Source organism: Colias philodice, chromosome 18, assembly GCF_061535455.1.
Source record: "Colias philodice isolate Cphi_HAF_F1 chromosome 18, ilColPhil1 Martin Lab GWU primary, whole genome shotgun sequence".
In the NCBI taxonomy this organism is placed as follows: Eukaryota; Metazoa; Arthropoda; class Insecta; order Lepidoptera; family Pieridae; genus Colias; species Colias philodice.
The window spans coordinates 5,443,004-5,462,948 of NC_143103.1; the positions used below are offsets into that span (position 1 = coordinate 5,443,004).

The following is a 19,945-nucleotide window of genomic DNA, read 5'->3' on the forward strand; positions in this document are numbered from 1 at the left end:
ATATCGTTGGTATTAATTATTATTCTCAACTCCAATTCTTTAAAATTCTTGTGTCTTTAAAATAGTGAGCATACCTACGATAGGGAAGAAAAAATTGTACTTCTTTGTCTTTTCTCCTAAAATTAAAGCTAAAAATAATGAAACGAAACCATAAAACTATTCTTAACGGAATGAATGCCGGTGCTGTGGGTCTTCCGATAATAGGTAGGTAATTATTTAAAGCCGATGGGTTTAACGACCCTCTCACGGTAACCGTTTCATGGGGATATTTCTATTCTTAGAAACGACCTTTTAAAAAAAAAATTCTACCTGTCGTATTATTTGGCATTTACCTAATAATTCATAATCATAATTATAATCATAGCAAGTTTTAACTTTAAACATTAAATTATACGTTAATCGACAAACTATTTGACCTATATGTATAATTAATATCGTATACATACCTAATTAATTTTCATTTAATAATGGTACTAACAATGTTAGCTAATGAATAATGATTTATTATTTTCATGAAGTAATTCAAAATGTAAATTATGTATATTTAAACACTTATCAATAAAACAACTTTGTTTTCAAACTTAATATATTTAATGACTATGTGTAATTAACAAAAAAATATTTAAATAAGACATTTTATGTACAGGTCTATTGGAGATCTGGAGATCCATTTTATGTTGTTGCATGCGACATAATGAGCCTCTGAAACAAAATATAAATGTTATCAAAACATTAAAAACCAGGCAATTAATGAAATAATGTTTGAACATTATATTTAACTAATTTCTGTTTATATTTTTACGTTTTAGTATCAATTATTTTTATTTGTATTCAGATTTCAGGTACGAGTTATGAAACAATATATCTTTGTACATTTCTTAAAAATTGTTGGGTTATGTTTACAAAATTTTTGTACTATTAATAGTACATTATAATGTCTGTTAGCTAACAAGTTTGTTACATATCTTCGAAATCTTTATTTGGCAAGCAAAGATTACGAAGTTGTATTGTTTTATTTTAGTAGCTTTTAACGTATAATTTATAAAGTTATAATACACATTCCACACCATCTAGCGATGGGTCCATGGTTTAAAGCAACATATTAGTACATACGTTAAATACTAGGTGGCGTTACTTACTATGGAGTTATTTTGATATGAATGAAAAATTATATTCAAACAGCATTACTATTTTATATTCAAACACTACAATGAGTGTGGTGTACGGACACGCTTGATTGAATTGACACAAAATGATTTAACTTATGGTCTTTAGTCCTGGATTTGTTTTCGTATACTGTTAAGGCCGGCGCAGATAGGACGGAGCGCAGCGCCATTGAGATACTATTACTACGTATGGAGAAGATACCGCCTACATCACTAGACAATCATTTTTAAAACTTGGTTTGAGCAAAATTTTTGGCGGGCGCCATTTTGCGTCATTTGTCATAGACTAAAAATTTAAGAAATGCCATTGGGTATGAAAGATGTTTAGATAGTAATATTAGATGACGTTTTTATAGTGGAAAATAATAATTTTACATATTTAGAAAATAATGTACTGTGGATATTATCATAGATATTATTTATAAAAAGGTTAAATCGTGAAAGATGAAAATGAATTACCTACGTATCAATATTTTTTGTTACATTGATTGGTTTTAAGTAAGTTTTAAGTAAGATAAGTAATAGGCAGAATATTTACAAAGTGTCGCCTTTATAGCGATGAGTCGATAACATATCTATGACTCACTAGCCGCCCCGCGCCGCCGCGCTTGTCGCACAGATTTTGTTCGTGGTGTTTTCTCTATATATATTATATACGTAGTAATAATAGCTCAATACTCAGTGCAGAGCATTTTTCATTGTCAAACTATTGCTGCGCTCCGTCATATCTATTATTATTCATCGTCATATTATTATTAAATATTTCGCTTTTTTGCCGCTTGGTTGCCTGGCAGAGATCACTGCTTAGTGATAAGGCCGCCAATTGTAATACATCCTTCTCGTACCATATATCTTCTTTTTATTGTTTTTTGTTATACAGGGTGTCCCAAAAAGTATGGATGAACTGAAGCCAGGAGATAGAGGACCTAGAGGGCTATCCGAATCACCCCCATATATGTTATGCGATTTTTAGTAGTTTCGGAGTTATGACTCTTTTTTCAATTTTTCACTTATCGCCGAGTACGATGAGATTTTGACTCATGGTGACGTCAATTATTGCGGTAGATGCTTGATTTTTTTTGTGTGCTAAGCTGAAAGATAGGCCAATTCAGTATGGTAACATTTACTGTCGTAAGATCTTTGAAGGGAATAAAAAAAAGAATTAAATGCCAATAAAGATAAAATCACCCAGTAAGTTCACAACTTCAAGGGCCCGTAAAAAAATAAAATCACATATAAAAAGTTTTCCGTTTGGCATTTAAAAACTTGCTCTATCCATCAGGTAGCTACCCTAAAAATTAAATTTTATTATTCAGAAGGCTTCAATCGAAAAATTGAAATCTAAATGTGATAAGTGCAAAAATTTAATTAACATGATGATTAATAAAAACAAATTAAAACCAATAAAAAGGTGTTTAATTACCAGAAATTTTTAAAATAACCCCGCTGTTGGTCAATGCAAGTGAGACATCACCGTAAAAAGTTGTCTTTAATGTCTGAATGCCCTTTTATCATTTTTAATGGTTTCTTTTGCTACTATGAATTTCGAGGTTATTTCGTCCGAATTGTGGCTTTCTCTCGTTCTCGTTTTTGTCGTATTCTCACGGATAAAAATCAATGGGATTTATGTCTGGGGACCGTGTAGGCCAGGCTAAAGGGCAAAGATACCCTGAAAGATGGATTGGTCGTTGCAGCCTGCGCATGCGCCGGTGACGCCTGCCTTAAAGCCTGGCCTCCACGGTCCCTCGACCTAAACCCCATTCATTTATTTCAATGGGAATATTAAAAAGACTTCGGCTACTTGAGAGAATGCCACAATTTGGACGAAATAACCCGGAAATTCAAGTTGTGAACTTACTGGGTGATTTTATCTTTCTTGGCATTTAATTCTTTTTTTTATTCCATTCAAAGATCTTACGACAGTAAATGTTACCATACTGAATTGGCCTATCTTTCAGCTTAGCACACAAAAAAAAATCAAGCATCTACCGCAATAATTGACGTCACCATGAGTCAAAATCTCATCGTACTCGGCGATAAGTGAAAAATTGAAAGAGTCATAACTCCGAAACTACGAAAAATCGCATAACATACATGGGGGTGATTCGGATAGCCCTCTAGGTCCTCTACCTCCTGGCTGAAGCCAGGAGGTAGAGGACCTAGGGAGGAGGAGTATGGATGAACTGAAGTTCATCCATACTTTTTGGGACACCCTGTATAATGGTTGTATTACAATAAAGTGTAATAAATAAAATAAATAAATATCTGCGGCAGCCCTTAATAGGCCATTTTATTAACTCGTAGATTCCTACAATAGTGCACCTTGACGGGGTGTAGCGCGTTAGTGACCTGCAGGCCCACACTGCGCGCCAGCACGAGCGGCGCGAGGTCGTGCGCGTACAGTCTGTACAGCGCGTCCACCGCGAGCTGAGTGGGCACGTTGTGGCGTTGGCGGCCACTCTCGTACTGTTGCAGCCAGTTCTCGTGCGCTGACACAAATTATATTTAAATTATTTAGGGCCGATTTTTCAATGCTTGGATAAAATTTACCCGTCCAATAAAGTATTACACGATAATATTAAAATGTCACGTAAACTGTCAAATGCGGGCAATTAGAATCAAGATTAGAATAAGTTTTTAAAATGGTAGTTTTATACATTATTCGACGAATAAGTTTTAACCAAATAATTGAAAAATCTGCACTAAGTTGAATAAAAATATTGTCACATTACTAAAGTAGAGACTTAATTATTAACTAGCGGTCCGCTCCGGCTTCGCCCGTGGTACCTACATGTTTAAACTATCCTATCTCTCAAGTTGGATCGAACTGCACATGGTGTGCGAATTTTATTATAATCGGTTAAGTGGTTTAGGAGTACATTGTGACACGTGTTTTATATATACATATTAAGATTAACATTACAAGGCTATTTTTTCAAAACTATTGATTAATCTATTTTAATCTAATTAGAACAACCACAGAACAATAAAAACAAATAGAAGTGCTATAATGTCATAATTAGTATGAAAACCAGTGTCGCCAAACCCACACATTTAAACCGATAGTTATACAGTACACTACAAGTAAACTATGCCTTTGATTGGACAGCTTAATTTGAGTAAAAACTGACTTAGGTTATAAATTCAGCATTTCAATATGTACCATATCGCACCATGTTACGATTTATTTTAGTATAACATCCCTAGGTATATTAGCTGTTTTGTTTCTCATTGCACAGAAATTCCAAATTCGAAAACATTCAGCTACTCCACAACAGAGGGCGTTAGTTTTCGATAGATATAACTTTGAACCTCAACACATAGAGATAAGGTTGAAATTTGTGTGATATTTATCTGATGCTATTTATAGTATATATAGTATATTTCCCCCTGAGGGATGTCAGCCTTGTTATCGATAATTCACAAATAAATATTTTTTGTGTATTTTTTTTTCTTTCTATTATATGAGTATAGTATAATGTGTCACATTTTGGAGTATGTTTATTACTACTAAGTACGTCTTTTTATATTATTATTATTAAATAAAAAAACGGAATAGAATAGTATTAATCTATATTTACAAAATACAAACAGAAAATACGCATTATTTTAAATCTTGGAACTGCCGTAGGTTTGCTGTATCGGTGGCCTTTGTTATACTGCTTAGTGCTGCTCGGCATCCAGTTAACTCGTCACGTTGCATTTATCCATTTCTCTTTTAAATTAGCCTCTTTGGGAGATCTATAAATAAATTGGACAAATGAAAGCTAAGGAAAAATAAAATAAAATTTTATATTTTATAATGTTTGTCTTTTCTAAAGTATCGATACTGTCGATATGCGCCACAAGCATCACTAAACCGACATTCGTTTGTTTATTGCAATAATATTCCAGAAAGTCTTGTTTGCTGTTCAATCTATAATAGTACTAATTTCCTGCGGATTAAGGTTCATTTTGACTAAATATTTGTATACAATTTTGAAAAATTACGACAAGAGAAGTTATAACATAAAATATATGTAAAATAAATAAAAATAAGACTTACCGATGGTATTAAATGCCTCCATTGCTGATATTATTTCGTCTGCTATCATTTTTGCACTCTAATACCGAACAACACGTCCTAATTAATGAATAAATATGGAAAAAAGGTTTGACAGCTGACAACCGACTCGAATATTTTTCTGCGCACAATTGAGAGCAAGTTAGGTGATCTTACCTTACAAGTGACACGTGGGCCACGCCCACATCACACTTCTATCTACTTTACTGTTCTGTGAGAACAACTTCTCCAAAGCTGTTTAAAAAGATTTTAATCATGGAAATTGTACACTAGACACGTTATATGTTTATGTACACTTACTTATATCTAATCCAGTATATAATGCGTCAGCCAGCAAATGTGTAAGATCCTTAACATCACCAAAACCTAGGTTCACGCCCTGACCAGCGAGAGGGTGAACGCGATGCGCGGCGTCTCTGTAAAATACGTACAAATATTCATTATTTTCTTAAAAGTGGCTAAAGTTGTAAATAAATACAGTAGACCCGCGGTATTCCGACAATCGTTTAGCAAGCCTTGTCGAAGTATGGAATTTGTCGAATTATAGGGTGCTGCTTAAGGAACCCCCTATAGTCCGGATGTGTTTACGCAAACGTACCTTGTAATTCGACAAATTACGGACCTAATGATAAGATAAGATGTTATAAGTAGTTCTGTTCCAGAAGTAGGAACAAATCATGTTTCATTGTGTATTTTGAAATTAAAACAATATCTTCGAGTAGAGCGCAATAGTGGCTGCACGTTTTTTTCGTACAGGATGTATTATACTGTTAAATCATGCATGATCGACGTAGAAATTGTCAAAAAATAGGGGTTCAGCATTTATAAACATGTCGGATTACAGGTAGACAGATAGGTCAGGGGCCGGTGTAACGCGGGTCTACTGTACTGTATAAACATATTTGTCGAAAAGCTTTAAATAGGTCATTACTGTTAATAACTGTACCAGCTATAAGTGTAACTGGCCAAAAAATATTACTTTACCAAATTTTTACGCTAATACAAGTGGGTTTTTGTCCATATATAGTTAAACAAAGATAAAGATATTATGGTGGTAGTGATTTTTCGGAAATGTGTATTTTGCTAATAAGCCAAAATCGATAATTCATTTCTTTCTACATATATAATTGCTGCATATCTCATGCTGTGACCGAAAGCGAGTGGGAAAGCGGCCCTCGAATCCTTCGTGATGGAACGAAACCTCGAACACCTATATTTTCAATCTTTGCCTATATATTTCTTCGGTGTGTGTAAGCGCGTGTGTGTGTGTGTGCGCGCATCTGCGTACGCGCCTTTACAGATATTATGTGCGTGTGTGTAAACTGTAGATGTGTTAGTGTTAATATAATAGTACAATATAAATTCCTCACCCAATAAGAGCAACTCCAGGCGCCACATATCTCGTGCTATGACCAAACGCGAGTGGGAAAGCGGCCCTCGAATCCTTCGTGATGGAACGAACACTTGGTGGTAACTGTCTCTCAGTCCCATCTGGTAGTCCCATTCGCTTGAGGAACGATCCCACCCAGTTTGTGCACGCTTCTACGCCTTTGCTTCGAGGATATTGCTTCCACTGTAAATAAAATAATTTAGTATTTAAAAATGTAATAAACATATACATGTATGAATGGACGATTTATTTTTAACATCTATAAAATACAAACACTAAACTTAGAAAAAAATCCCTAAATATACATTTGGTATGTGTGTTTTGGTGACAAGATGCTTATTGGTAAGCAATCCTAATCTTACTATACATAATATTATAAATGCAAAAGTTTGTATTTTAATTCGTTTTTCTTGATACTCCTTCACGCAAAATCTGCAGAACCGATTTTCATAAAATTTGGCACTCAGGTAGAGGTTAACTTTGATTAACACATAGTATAGTTTTTATCCGGAAAATCCCACGGGAACGGGTACTATGATATGCTATTTCAGCTTAAAAGTTTTGCATTTACTAAAGTACCTTTAATTTTCATAACTACTAAATCTATAACTTGACACAAATTTGTCAAAAAAAAATAATGTGTCTTCTTACCAAAGCATCATTAAGAGCGTCTACAAAGCTTTCTTCTGGCAACTGCAGCAGTTCCTTAGCGTGTTCCGGTGACGTGGACCAAACGAGGGAGCTTCGTCTCGAGTCCAAAGGCAGTAGTGCAACGGGTCCGGTTGGCAGGAAACGTTGCCACGCTGTCGTGTTTTCTGATTCCTGTTATTCATTAATTAAAGTTTCTTATCGTGGATGGAAAATAAAATATTTAAAAGCATTTTTTTTAATTTTAAATATTTGGGTAGATGTTTTCTATATGCTTCAGCATCATTTTCAAAAGTTAGAAATGGAAATATTTCATGTCGTTCATAATAAAAATAATACGAATCAAGGTGCAATTGAGACACAGAAATCCATTACTTGAGTGTTTCTATGAGAGAGAAGAGCTCAGAGCAAAAAAGTACAAACCATTAATATATATTTACAGGATACTTTATAAATAGAGCATTTTGTAAATAACAGTAAGAGTATCACTACATAGTATAAAACAAAGTCGCTTTCTTAGTCCCTATGGCCCTATGTATGCTTCAATCTTTAAAACTACGCAACGGGTTTTGATGCGGTTTTTTTAATAGATAGAGTGATTCAAGAGGAAGGTTTTAGTATATAATTTATTAGGTTTTAGACAAAGCGGGCGAAGCCGCGGGCGAAAAGCTAGTTATGTTAATAAAATACATTCTAATGGTCTTACCACAAAACAATTTAAACACAGTCTAACTTTAAACCAGGAATCTGTGACTTTAATAGTTGTCTATGTGACATACGACAAAACCAGATTAAAGAGAACCCGCGCTTAAAGTTAAACCCTGTCTAAAGGTTTATGTGGTAAGACAGTTCTTGTTTATTTACCTCAGACAATTCAAGTGTGGCTACCACTCCCATGTGGTCGTACTTCCATGACACATATTGCACTCCCATAGCCTTGCGTACTGCTGAGTTCGCGCCATCGGCACCAATCTGGAAACCGGATTACAATACTAATAAATAAATATAGCAAGGGAAATCCCTGAAAAACTGTACAAGTACACGGAAAATTTATAAATTCACTCCATTAAAAACTGAGAAAACAGTCATCTTTTAGTACTAAATATATTTAAGAAACTAGTCAAGAAGCTTTCATTTACTGGTTGAACAAAATTATTTAATGAGACAGTGGCAATAACAATTCCGTTTTTACATTTGTAAATAATCCAAAAACCTACTTTGGACTATTCTTAATTCATCACTTAAATGCTGAAGTTTTAATTATGTCACAAGTCTGAACTATGTTGTTTCATTCATACACTTCTTCATACAAAATGCAAGTGGAATATAAAATGAATATTTCTCAGCTCTCGTACCGCAGTGTTTATTTGTATTATTATAAATAGACGATTACAAGCAGGTGAAATCTGCTAGTCTTCTGGGAATGATTGGAAACAAATGGGTTTAAAACAACGTTCATACATTTAGAATCATGGTATCACAAGTCAAATATCTTTTTAGTTTGTTTATACATATTTTCAAAGGAAACTTAAGATTCAGTAGTATTCAATCTGACTCGGCACAAGACGCTGTTTTTACCAAGAGATATCAATTTAAACGTGACAGTGAAAAAATATATACATAATAAATTGTGAAAGACTGTTCAAATTTTGCATCTTTGTGCATCTTATATGTTTTTACTTCTTTGATATCTCAAGTTGTTTTAAATATATAAGAAAAATAAAAACATCAAGTCTTGACGCGATCCGGGCGTTTGTTAAATTGGGCCGATCGTTTACCGCCAATGAGGTTAAATAAATATTTTATAATATTAATCAGGGCAAAAAGAATTGTGTAACAAACAAACAAATTTCCATGAAGACCTTATTTTTGGATTGAAATGAGTGATGTTTTGTGATACTATTATCGAAACTAATGAGGTAAGAAGGTAGTAAGTGATCTTATGTTTTGGTCATTTTCCTGTAAAGAGCAGACTTAACAGAGCTAATGCTCTTGAGTACAAGAGGAGGTGGCAGGTTATAGTTTAGGTCAGATGTAGCCAAACTATTGATTCTTGTAAACTACATTGGAAATACATAGTATAAGTCTAATATTTTTATTTGAAACCGCCTTTACGTAGACATAGACCACGATGGGCACTTTTGTGGACCCTTGGGGATATTACTTCTTTATGATCTTCTATTATTTATTTACTAGGTACTATTAATATATTAAAACACTTTTTATTGAATACTTATCTTTACTATTAATTTAAAGCTGAAGATTTTGTTTGTTTGTTAGAAACCGTTATGTTAATCTCAGCTACTTTTCTGATTTCAAAAATACTTATTAATCTGAAGAAAACACACCCAGCTTCACGATTCATAATATAATTCTTAGAGGTAACAGTATATTTAGCAGTAACACGAAATTATCGCTATTTAAGAAATTTCATAGATGAATAATTTATATTTTGAGCTTTTATGTGTTTGTAGATTGATTAAGATTAATTTGTTAGGCCCAGCCTGTGGGCCCAGCTGATGAAGACTGTTTTATTTAAAAATACATAACGCAATTGGCAGTGTATAGTTCGTCGTTCTACCAAAAATGAATGGAAAAAAAATTATTTTATATACAAGTATTGAAATACATACTTTCAAGGATAAAGGCGAAATTGTGTTTTATTTCTATGTCTTCCTTTCACGTCGCAACGGAGCGATTTTATGATGATAATATTATTTGTGTCTACTGTCTGGAGATAGCGAGAAGAGTTATAAAAGCTACTTTTTGCTGCGATGGTTATCTCATTCCATTTCTGGGATAAAATTAGTCCCGTGGGGCTCCTGGTATAAAATCTATATGTACTATGTCCTTTCTCAGGTCTCAAACGATCTCTGTACCAAATTTCATCCGAATCGGTTCAGTGGTTTAGGTTTAAAGAAGAGACAAACAGATAGAGATACCTTGATATTTGTAATGTTAGTTACATACCTAGTAAATATTTAGTAAACTGTGATATTAGTAGGGAGTTCCATGTTTAAGAAAGTTTATGAATCAATTAATTTAAACAACCATTCAATCACGCTCAATTTGACTTGGATATAAAACTTTCCATCGTTTGTATGCAAACTAACGTCTACATGAGGGATCTATTTCTACGGCAATTAACTTCGGCGCGGTATGTACCGAACTACCGAGCCTGCTGGTCTAATAATGGATATCAGAATCAATTGTTTGCAACACCGCCACGCGAATACAATGTGGGTAAACAAAACTTCATAGAATTATAAAATTTTTGCCATGTGAAGGTCGGAATTCCGATCTTTCGGCTGAATTTTAAAAATATTGAATGCATCGTTAGTCGTTACTCGTAAGGTAGCTTTATTCGTCGACATAATATATTTCTCTATTTTAGCCGTAGCTTTTGATCATGTTTTAGTTGTTAGTAAAAGAAAGAAATCATTGCATGCCAATAAATATCGTTCAATATATACCTATACAGTATTGCATTTTGTACGACAACTCCCCGGTACCCACCTAACTTCACGTGATGTTCTTTTCTTACATTTACTTTTGGAAAGAGTCTGCTCTATCACTATTCGTAATGAATTCAACAAAGCAGATTTAAATCTATCACTGCTTACTTTGTTGTTTTGGCTATCTTATCCTATTATTGTAGAATATTATAGCAAAGCTATGAAACTTTTGTTGTGAAAAACAAATAACGTGATTTTTACTAATACTCCCGCCCTCGGGTCAGATTTGATGAAATGTGGATTGATCTCCTTCCAACTTTTAACAGCGAGCCCATTTTTTCAGAATAGTTTCAGAATAGTATTAAATTAATGTTTACTCAGATAGTTACTAAAGTTAAACGAATTTAAATCTTTAATCTTTCAACATAAAGTCTCCCAACATTATATATTTATATTTGTATTAATCTCATAAGCGTTTAATCACAATAAAGATTTTCATGTAAAATAGAATTCCCTGATTTTAACACCGTAAACATAAATCAGACCAAAAAGAATTGTGTAACAACATCGTTCCTTTTTGTTTATTAGCAATAAACAAAAATAAAATACTACAACACGATATTAAAATACACATGTTAAAGAATAATAATGTTCTCTTTAAATTTTAAGTAAAGCCATCCCTCACCAAAGTGAAAAATGAAGATAAACGACTTTGAATAAGATAAAAAGAAATTATAAAATAGAGTAGAACACATATTATACGTGTGATCTTTATAAATAATGCCGTGGGCGGCTCATCGGCTGACATCCAAATTTTTCAATGAATTTGATATCACACTCAGTTTAAGGTGGAATGGGTAAAGTGTGCGGTAAAGTTCATAATAATTGTATTTATATTTGGTACAGGCGTATTTGAGATTTGAGTTTTCAGTGAAGCGCGCGTGTGCCTTGTTTAGATATGCGCAAGAGTTACCGCGAACGTGATGCCTTCTGTGAAAAAATCGAGTGCTAAGAAAAAGGTTAACCTCATTCCAAACTATTCATAAACGCGATGAGTGTGTGTTTGTGTTAGAATAGTTTAATTATATTATCACGGAGGCCGAAGTGTTGTGCCCCTAGGTATCGGAAACAACGGTTCAATTGTGACCGGACCATAAGTAGCGGTTTTTTAGCATACACCACATTATGGTTTAAATGCTGTAAACTACAGTTTATGACTAATAAAGCATATTAAACTGCTTTTTAATGGCAGGGAATGAAGAAGTTTACAAACATCAATATTTTAATTAAGAAAGAATTAATAAAAAAACCAAGTGTTATGGAATAATTTGGTGGTAGAGAAGGGGTATAGAAACATTAACCAATTCACTGAATACTCCTTATAAAATGAAAGTATTTTTAAAAGTAGTCAAGTATTTAACTAAACATTAACTATAACTTTAGAAATAATATCGCATTTGAAAAGTTATGAAAATAACTGTGTATAAGGGAAACATAAATTTTCTAATTTGTTTGTTTTTTTTTTTATTTATTTAGGGGTTTCGGGAGGGAAGTACGAGGTGGAGAGAGGATATTGACGAACTTCCCGAAGATTCGGATGAGGCAGAAATTGTCTATATATCAAGTGATGAGTCTGCTCATGGCACTGATTTGGATGACCGATTACGAGTGAAACCATCCAGGGATATCTGGGAACTAGGTACCTACGAGAAAAAATATTTACTCTAAAAAAATATTTCTACGTTTATATGGCAGAGTTTTTATTTTTTTCTCTTATAAAAACTTACGAGTCATGTTTCTCTCAAAGCTAAATCAAGCTAAATCTTAAAAAAAAAAACTTAAACATAAAGCAATTGAACAAAAAATCTTCAGTTGTCTGGCCCATTGATCTTAATAAACGGCACTTTGTAAATACAAAAAATAATTGTAAAGTTGGTCACTTAAATAGTTATGAATAATTTTTTTATATCTACTCGAAAACGCAGAATAATCGACATAATTAATTAACTTGTTCGCAAACAGAGGAAATACAAAATGTCTTGAAGCAGCTTCCCTATGCGGAAGAATTTGCCGCGCTTTTGGAAAACGGACAAACTGAAGAGTTGATAAGTTTAGCATCCGATACGGATACTGTGGGAATAAAATCAGCTGCTCTTTGGGCGGCTTGGATGGGAAAAAGCTCAGTTTTGAACAAACTGTTGAAACTAGGCGCTGATCCTAATAGTTCTGATGATGCTGGGAGGTAAGGTAAACAATAAGTTAATATAGTTCCGGATGTGTTTAAGAATTTTTGACCCACGTACCATCGCATTGTTTTAACTTAAAAGCTATCGATATACATATCTACTAAGACTAGTTAATAATTATATTTTTTTTTCAAAAACATCGATAGAAACAACGCTTTGTCGATCCGGGTGATGCCGAGATGGGCGGCTTGTGATTTAAGGATTGTTTTTTTTTCTTTTATGCGGTTATTCATGTCTTTCTATACTAATGTTATTTATATGATTTATTTCAATTCAAAATTGTATTTATTATAACGAGAATCGTCAATAGTTCAAAGAGAAAGTTTAATGTCCAAAATCCCGATCGATAATCGTCACCGGAACTATTTAATTGATATCTGGAAACCATAAACGAATACTAAAGTAGAACGCGTTTCCTTAGAGGTAAAAATATTTACGCATATAGTTTTTTACTTTGATGACATTCAATTAGTTAAAAGCTATATTTTTCTAAGTAAACTCATTGGCAAATTCAAACAATTACGCTGTTACTAATAAGTAATAATATAAGCCGAAGATTTTGTATGTTTGAACGCGCTAATCTTAGGAACAACTGAACCGGTTTCATTATGTTTTAAAGTTGTGTATTTTTAGTGATCCTTTGAGAGCTTTATATAGGTTATATATTATACAATATGTACGATTCAAGGACGCATGATTATAGGTATCCTTCAATCAGTCGTCAATGTTGCGTTTTATATGGGATTCAGTATCTGATTAATAATTCCAGGACCTGTTTACATCTAACTTGTCTCGTGGCCAGTGAGGATTGCGCACGGCTGCTCCTGGAACATGGAGCTGATCCCAATATGTGGGATTCAACTACAGAACGGAAAGCTACACCGTTGCATTGCGCTGCAAGTGCTAAATCCGTTGCATGTGTAAAGGTATACAATTATAAATTCTTGGTTCTGTTATACAGTTTTAATTAATATTTCTAATTCTAACAAAAATATTAGGTAACAATTATTTATTTATGGATGGTCCTGGGTTCGTTTTAGGATCCGGATATAAATGTCTTATTGTATGATTATTGGATATTTTAATGATTATATCGAAGTTTTGTTAGATAAACATCATCAAACACCTATTTCCAGGCGCTCCTGAGCCACGGAGCTGATGTAAACGCAGGTTTGAGCGAACATTCTCCACTACACTACGCAGTTTTAAGTGACGCACCGGATGTCGTAAGAGAGCTGTTAAACGCTGGCGCATGCCCTGACACACCGCAGGTGAGCCTGTGTTCCATCATACAAGCGTAAACAATGGCTTATTGTAATAACAGAGCCGTTGAATATTATAGCAATAATCAAAACACCGTTGTGTTGTCGAAACGTAGCCGTTTAATAACAAAAGCCAATGCAATAGTGTTTTTAATTTTACTTGTTATTTTTTGCTTTCAAATGATTCAACATTAGCATTTTTAGGTATTCACAGAAACACCACTTCACGTAGCTGCGTCATTAGGTTCACCATCATGTTTGAAACTTTTGCTCGATGCTGGAGCAGATGTAAGAGCGGCCATGGGAACTGGTCGAGCGACTGCCTTGCATTTAGCTGCAGTGGATGGTCATGCGGAATGTGCGCGTTTGTTACTAGATCACGGTGCTCATATCGATACACCCAACTCCCGAGGCCAAACTGCACTTCATCTAGGTATTGCATCTTTTGATCTTTGCTAATTAATGTGTCTATTTCTTATTGATTAATTAATTTGCATTTTCAGCGGCGTTAGCACAATCTGTTGAAGTGGTGGAACTTCTTATGGTTAGAAGAGCAAATGTAAGAACTCAAGATGTAGATGGACGGACAGCCTTGCATGGTGCTATAGTCAGAGGGGCCCGCGCCTGCGACGTTGCGAGGTTACTATTGTCCGAAGGAGCTGACCCTAACGCCTCAGATAACTTTGGATATACACCATTACATATTGCAGCGCTGAATGAGTTTTCTGCGTGTGTATTGTTATTATTGGGTGTGTATAGCGCTATTATTATATCTTATATTATTACATATATCTTTGTTTTTTCACATCGAAATCGAGCTATGTATTGGTGTAATTTTTGATACGGATACTTGGATGGAATATGATGATGTTTTTATTTTATTTATCGAAATTATATTTAAATCTGAATATATATCCTTATAGTCAAATGTACCTCACCTTATCATTTTAGATTATGGAGGAGATGTAACATTACGCACCAATGGCGGAGTTTCGGCATTATCATTCATCGTTCGACGGGTTCCCGATGTGGTTCCTCGATATCTGGGCAAGTTTGATGACGCCGTTCATGTCAGTGAACATGAGTTGGGAGACGTTGATTGCGAACTGACTATTGACTTTCGGCCATTAGTACCATGTCTATCGAGGGGCGAGGCTGAATTGCTTCTGGCTTTCATAGAGGTATACTTCAACTTTAAAAAGAATACTGATTTCCTATTGATAAGCTGAATTGATTGAGTGTAGTATATTTAATGAATTAATACAAAAATGTGTTTTAGGTTGGCCGAAAAGACATTTTGAAGCATCCCGTAGCAGAGACATTCCTTTTTTTGAAGTGGAGACGGATCAGGAAATTTTTCGTCCTGAGCTTTGTTTATCACGCTTTATTTATTACACTTTATAGCGTTTACATTTTACGTATGTATGCTTATTATTTTATTAATAAATAATAAAAAAAAAATTCTAAAATAAGAAAAATTTCTTATTTAAGAATTTTTTTATACTGATTCAGTTTGAATGTTTTCAGAGTTGTTTCTATGTGAAAATAAAACATGTGACATACCAAACTACCTGCGACCGATTCAGTACGTCATACTTTTACTAAATATTTGTTTCTTGGCTAAGGAAATTTTCCAATCCTGTCTCGATTGGTCTGCGTATATTAGACAGTGGGAAAATTGGTTGCAAATTGTTATCATCATAGGAGTGTTCTTGTGCACAGTATGTATTATTCCATGAAAACTCATTAGGTATTTGATTTTTTCACAAATATTTATTAATTATTTACTGTTTTAGATACCCACTTGGAACATGGACAACGAAGACGCAAGAAAAAATACATCGACCTGGCAGCATGATGTCGCGGCCATAACAATATTTTGTTGTTGGTTGGAACTAATGATGATCGTTGGACGATTTCCAACATTTGGACTTTACGTACAGATGTTCACCACAGGTAATTATTTACTGGAATTCAAAATATGTGAATGATGCATTCTTCGTGAATATGAAATTAATAAGTGTCTATTTTCAGTAACGGTGAACTTTGCAACATTTCTCATGGCGTACAGTTGCTTATTGATTGCTTTCGGTCTGGCGTTCAGCGTATTGTTTAGCAACTACCCGCCTTTCCACCTTCCAGCAGCTCTGATCAAAACAGTTATGATGATGTCTGGAGAATTAGAATATGAGGATATATTCTATAGCGAATGTTCAGGGTCGGAAATACAGTACCCTTTCACAGCACATGGCATGTTCTTGATATTTGTCCTCCTTGTAACAGTTATACTGACTAATTTACTTGTGGGATTAGCAGTTAGTGACATACAGGTCTGTATATTCTTGGTTGTTTATTAAATGTGTTTTCTATATTAATTAAACTATCGAGTTTCACAATAGTCAGGCCAAATTGTTAAACACATAATAGTAGTTTTGTTCATAATTATATGGATTCGAAAGAGCTTAAAATGATAAATGATTTCATTATTATTTCAGGCTCTTCAAGAGAGCGCTGGATTGGACAGACTCGTTCGCCAAACACAACTAGTAGCGCATCTTGAAAGTATGCTATTCAGCTCTTTGCTGACATGCGCCCCGAATCAGTTGATGGCAGTGTTACGCTGGGGAGCATTATTGACTGCATCCCAAATGCGCACATTAAACATCAGACCAAACGACCCCCGAGAAAATAGGGTAAGCTATTATATTCATATGAAAATAATGCAGAACCACTTTTGTAACATGACCATAATTCCACTGACACTTCTTCCAGATACCCAGAGAACTGATTGCTTCAGTTTACAAGATGGTTGCCAGCCGCAAGGAGACGAGAAAAAGCATACGTAAGAATAATAATTACGAATTCCGTATAAGAAAAGATGACGAAGAGGATGTTGAGAGGCAACAAGTTAAACGTAAGAGTTATTTGTACGATCGATTTTCTTTCGAGAATCAAAATGTGCAGAGACGCAAACGCACTACTTCGGACTCGAATAGAAATAGACCAGCGTCATTTACAATTAATGCTATACAAGAACTTTGTATCGTCGAAATCAAAAATCAGTTGTGCGATTTATCAAAGAAGATAAATAAAATGATAGATACAACAGACCAACGGTTAAATATGATAGAAAAGAAACTGCAAGACAAGGATCCACCATAAGAAAATCTGACTGTGGCTATAGATTAGAGCTTAATATTACAGGTGAAATTTGGAAAACCTATGTTAATAATAAATTGCCATATGTAATTAAAATAGATAATGGATTTAGATATGTTTTTTATAATTTATATGAATACTAGCGGTCCGCCCCGGCTTCGCCCGTGGTACATAATATTTACGTTTTCTCTACATAAGAACCATCCTCGTACTTCAAGGAATATAATAAAAAAAGAATTATCGAAATCGGTTCAGCCGTTCTCGAGTTATGCGCTTACCAACACATTTTGCGATTCATTTTTATATATAAGATGAATAAAGTTTTTAGTTACCTGACATGAATATTTTATTGGCATAAACATAATGAATGAATGAATGAATGAATGAATGAGAACTTTATTGTAATACACTATTATACAGAATGTCCCAAGAAGTAGTGATATACTGAAGCTAACAACATTTCATAACATAAATGGGGGTGTTTCGGATAGCCCTCTAGGTCCTCTACCTCCCAGCTTCTGTATATCACTACTTCTTGGGACACCCTGTGTATGTAGTTAAATCAAATTTATATTGTTTCCCAATATTTTTAGGATTAACTATTATGATTTTAATGTTATTCTTTAATCCGTCAGTCCTCGGATCACAGACACAATAGAAAATCTATTGTGTCTCGGCCCGATCGGGCCGCTCGGTGGTCAATGGGTTAATAACTGTAAGAAATATATTTATTTGCCTATTTATAAATCCTATTTGAAATTATAAATCCAGCTCCTCTTTAATATAGTAGTACTGGTAGATTAATTAGAATGAAGCATTGTGATGTTGATAATCACAAATCTTAACCACTTTTATTAGCTAAAATATAAATTCAAAAACACTTACCAACAAATCACAGGAGTAAATGTCTCCATTATTCATAATTACTGCAGTGTCATTTCTTTCCGCACTTGTCAGTTCGTAACCATCTATTTTCGCTTGGTACACTGTATCTACATTTGTAGCGGACTTATTTAATTCTGTGTTAATAGCGTGTAACAGAACATCATTCTCTACAATGTATGCAACATCGTCATCTAGAATGTCGGTACTGCTGAATGTTATCATGGCATCAGAGCTGGCGTCCCATACCTAGAAGTTTTTTAATATGGTATAAGTTTTAAGGTAGTAGGACAAAAATTTTGAATAAGATAACTCTTTTGAATAATCTTTAGATCTAATTTATTGAACTGTTGCTAGGACACAAATTAATATGAAAGTTAATCCATTAATATAAGCTGAATTGTTATGTAGAAAATTACAAAAGAGTAGAGTAAGAGCCAGCGCGCACGAGCAACTTTGTCTCCGCAACTATTTTGTCTCTCCCATCAATTTGTATGTGGAGTTGCGTCGCTACGTGCGCGCACTTTCATACTAGCCCATAGGTGGGAGAGACAAAATAGTTGCGGAGACAAAGTTGCTCGTGCGCGCTAGCTCTTATCAACTACAATACTAATAATTTTATTTTAAACTAGTAATAGTGCATTTAATGAAAGATTCATTCAATGTTAAGTATTAAGGAGATAAGTCATATCTTACTTGCATATGCCTAACTGGTTGAAGTCTCATTTCCTCCACATGCTCCCAAACATTTAATGTACTCATCAGTGTTTTAGTACTTTGATTGAGTGCCACTACTCTATTGCTATACTCAGGTTTCATTACAAATTTTTTGTTAGGGCTGCCTTCCAATAATAATACTTTTAACTTTGAGAGGATTGGTGATTTACCTATAGGCAAAAAAAAATATATAATAGTATACAATTGTTGCCTCATATATTGCATAATATATCATTATTCAGTAGTAACTTAGTTGTTTCCAAATAATCTTAAAATAACAAATTTTACAATTATAATTTATACAAAAGAGGAAATCAATAATGTAAGTAATAAGTATACGTATGATAAAGTCTATATATTAATAGAATATTAGATACTTACTCATAGCACAAGCCAAGGTACACCCAACCATTCCTCCACCAGCTATTATAACATCATATTTTCCCTTGTGTTTAGAATCATTTTGAGTAGCAACATTTCGTACTGAATAAAGGGTCTTTACGTTGCTTTTGAATCTTGCAATCAATAAATAATTTCTATGCATTATTAATTTTTACTGTTTTATTGGTTATTAAATCAAAAGTTTAAGTAACGAAGCCGGAAGTGATCATTCAAATTCTATTTTCCTTCTCAAAACGATAGTATGTACGTAAACAGTAAGTGTTTTATAAATATTTAATATTTATTGAACGTTCAGATTTTAGAAACGAAAAACAAATATGAGAACAGCCGATCGGTGAGGGTGACATTGACATCTATCAAGCTGACATTGACTATAAGAATTAAGATGACAGAAAGGAGTTCCATTTTCCAGTGATGTCCAATCGAGATTTTATTTTGTGCTAAAAGTTGAAACTTCAAACAAAGAAATAAAAAGTATATATTTTTTAAGCAAGACGTAACCATGTATTAGTGTATGTTTGCTGATAAACAAGTACGATTTTAAATATATTAGAC

At 33.9% G+C, this 19,945-nt stretch overlaps 2 protein-coding genes across 3 annotated transcripts; one reads left to right on the forward strand and one right to left on the reverse strand.

Moving 5' to 3' along the window:
- Positions 1 to 568: 568 nt before the first annotated feature.
- On the reverse strand, positions 569 to 19,741 carry Coq6 (ubiquinone biosynthesis protein COQ6, mitochondrial). The gene is made up of 9 exons (XM_089706573.1): positions 19,370 to 19,741; positions 18,968 to 19,158; positions 18,275 to 18,520; positions 8,132 to 8,239; positions 7,271 to 7,441; positions 6,600 to 6,802; positions 5,530 to 5,645; positions 3,489 to 3,655; positions 569 to 702 (listed from the first exon to the last, which is right to left on the reverse strand). The coding sequence occupies exons 1-9, from the start codon at positions 19,530 to 19,532 to the stop codon at positions 673 to 675; spliced, it is 1,395 nt and encodes a 464-aa protein (XP_089562699.1). The 5' UTR covers positions 19,533 to 19,741; the 3' UTR covers positions 569 to 672.
- Positions 8,894 to 17,522, forward strand: LOC149480440 (transient receptor potential channel pyrexia-like). Of its 2 annotated transcripts, none has more exons than XM_089706413.1 (14): positions 8,894 to 9,186; positions 12,259 to 12,421; positions 12,745 to 12,964; positions 13,738 to 13,894; positions 14,105 to 14,239; positions 14,435 to 14,663; positions 14,734 to 14,979; positions 15,182 to 15,411; positions 15,510 to 15,648; positions 15,758 to 15,951; positions 16,027 to 16,186; positions 16,265 to 16,560; positions 16,726 to 16,923; positions 17,003 to 17,522. In XM_089706413.1, the coding sequence occupies exons 1-14, from the start codon at positions 9,154 to 9,156 to the stop codon at positions 17,390 to 17,392; spliced, it is 2,790 nt and encodes a 929-aa protein (XP_089562539.1). In that variant the 5' UTR covers positions 8,894 to 9,153; the 3' UTR covers positions 17,393 to 17,522. The 2 variants fall into 2 exon arrangements, with proteins under 2 accessions (XP_089562539.1, XP_089562538.1); XM_089706412.1 differs by lacking the exon at positions 8,894 to 9,186 and adding an exon at positions 11,585 to 11,741.
- Positions 19,742 to 19,945: the final 204 nt, after the last annotated feature.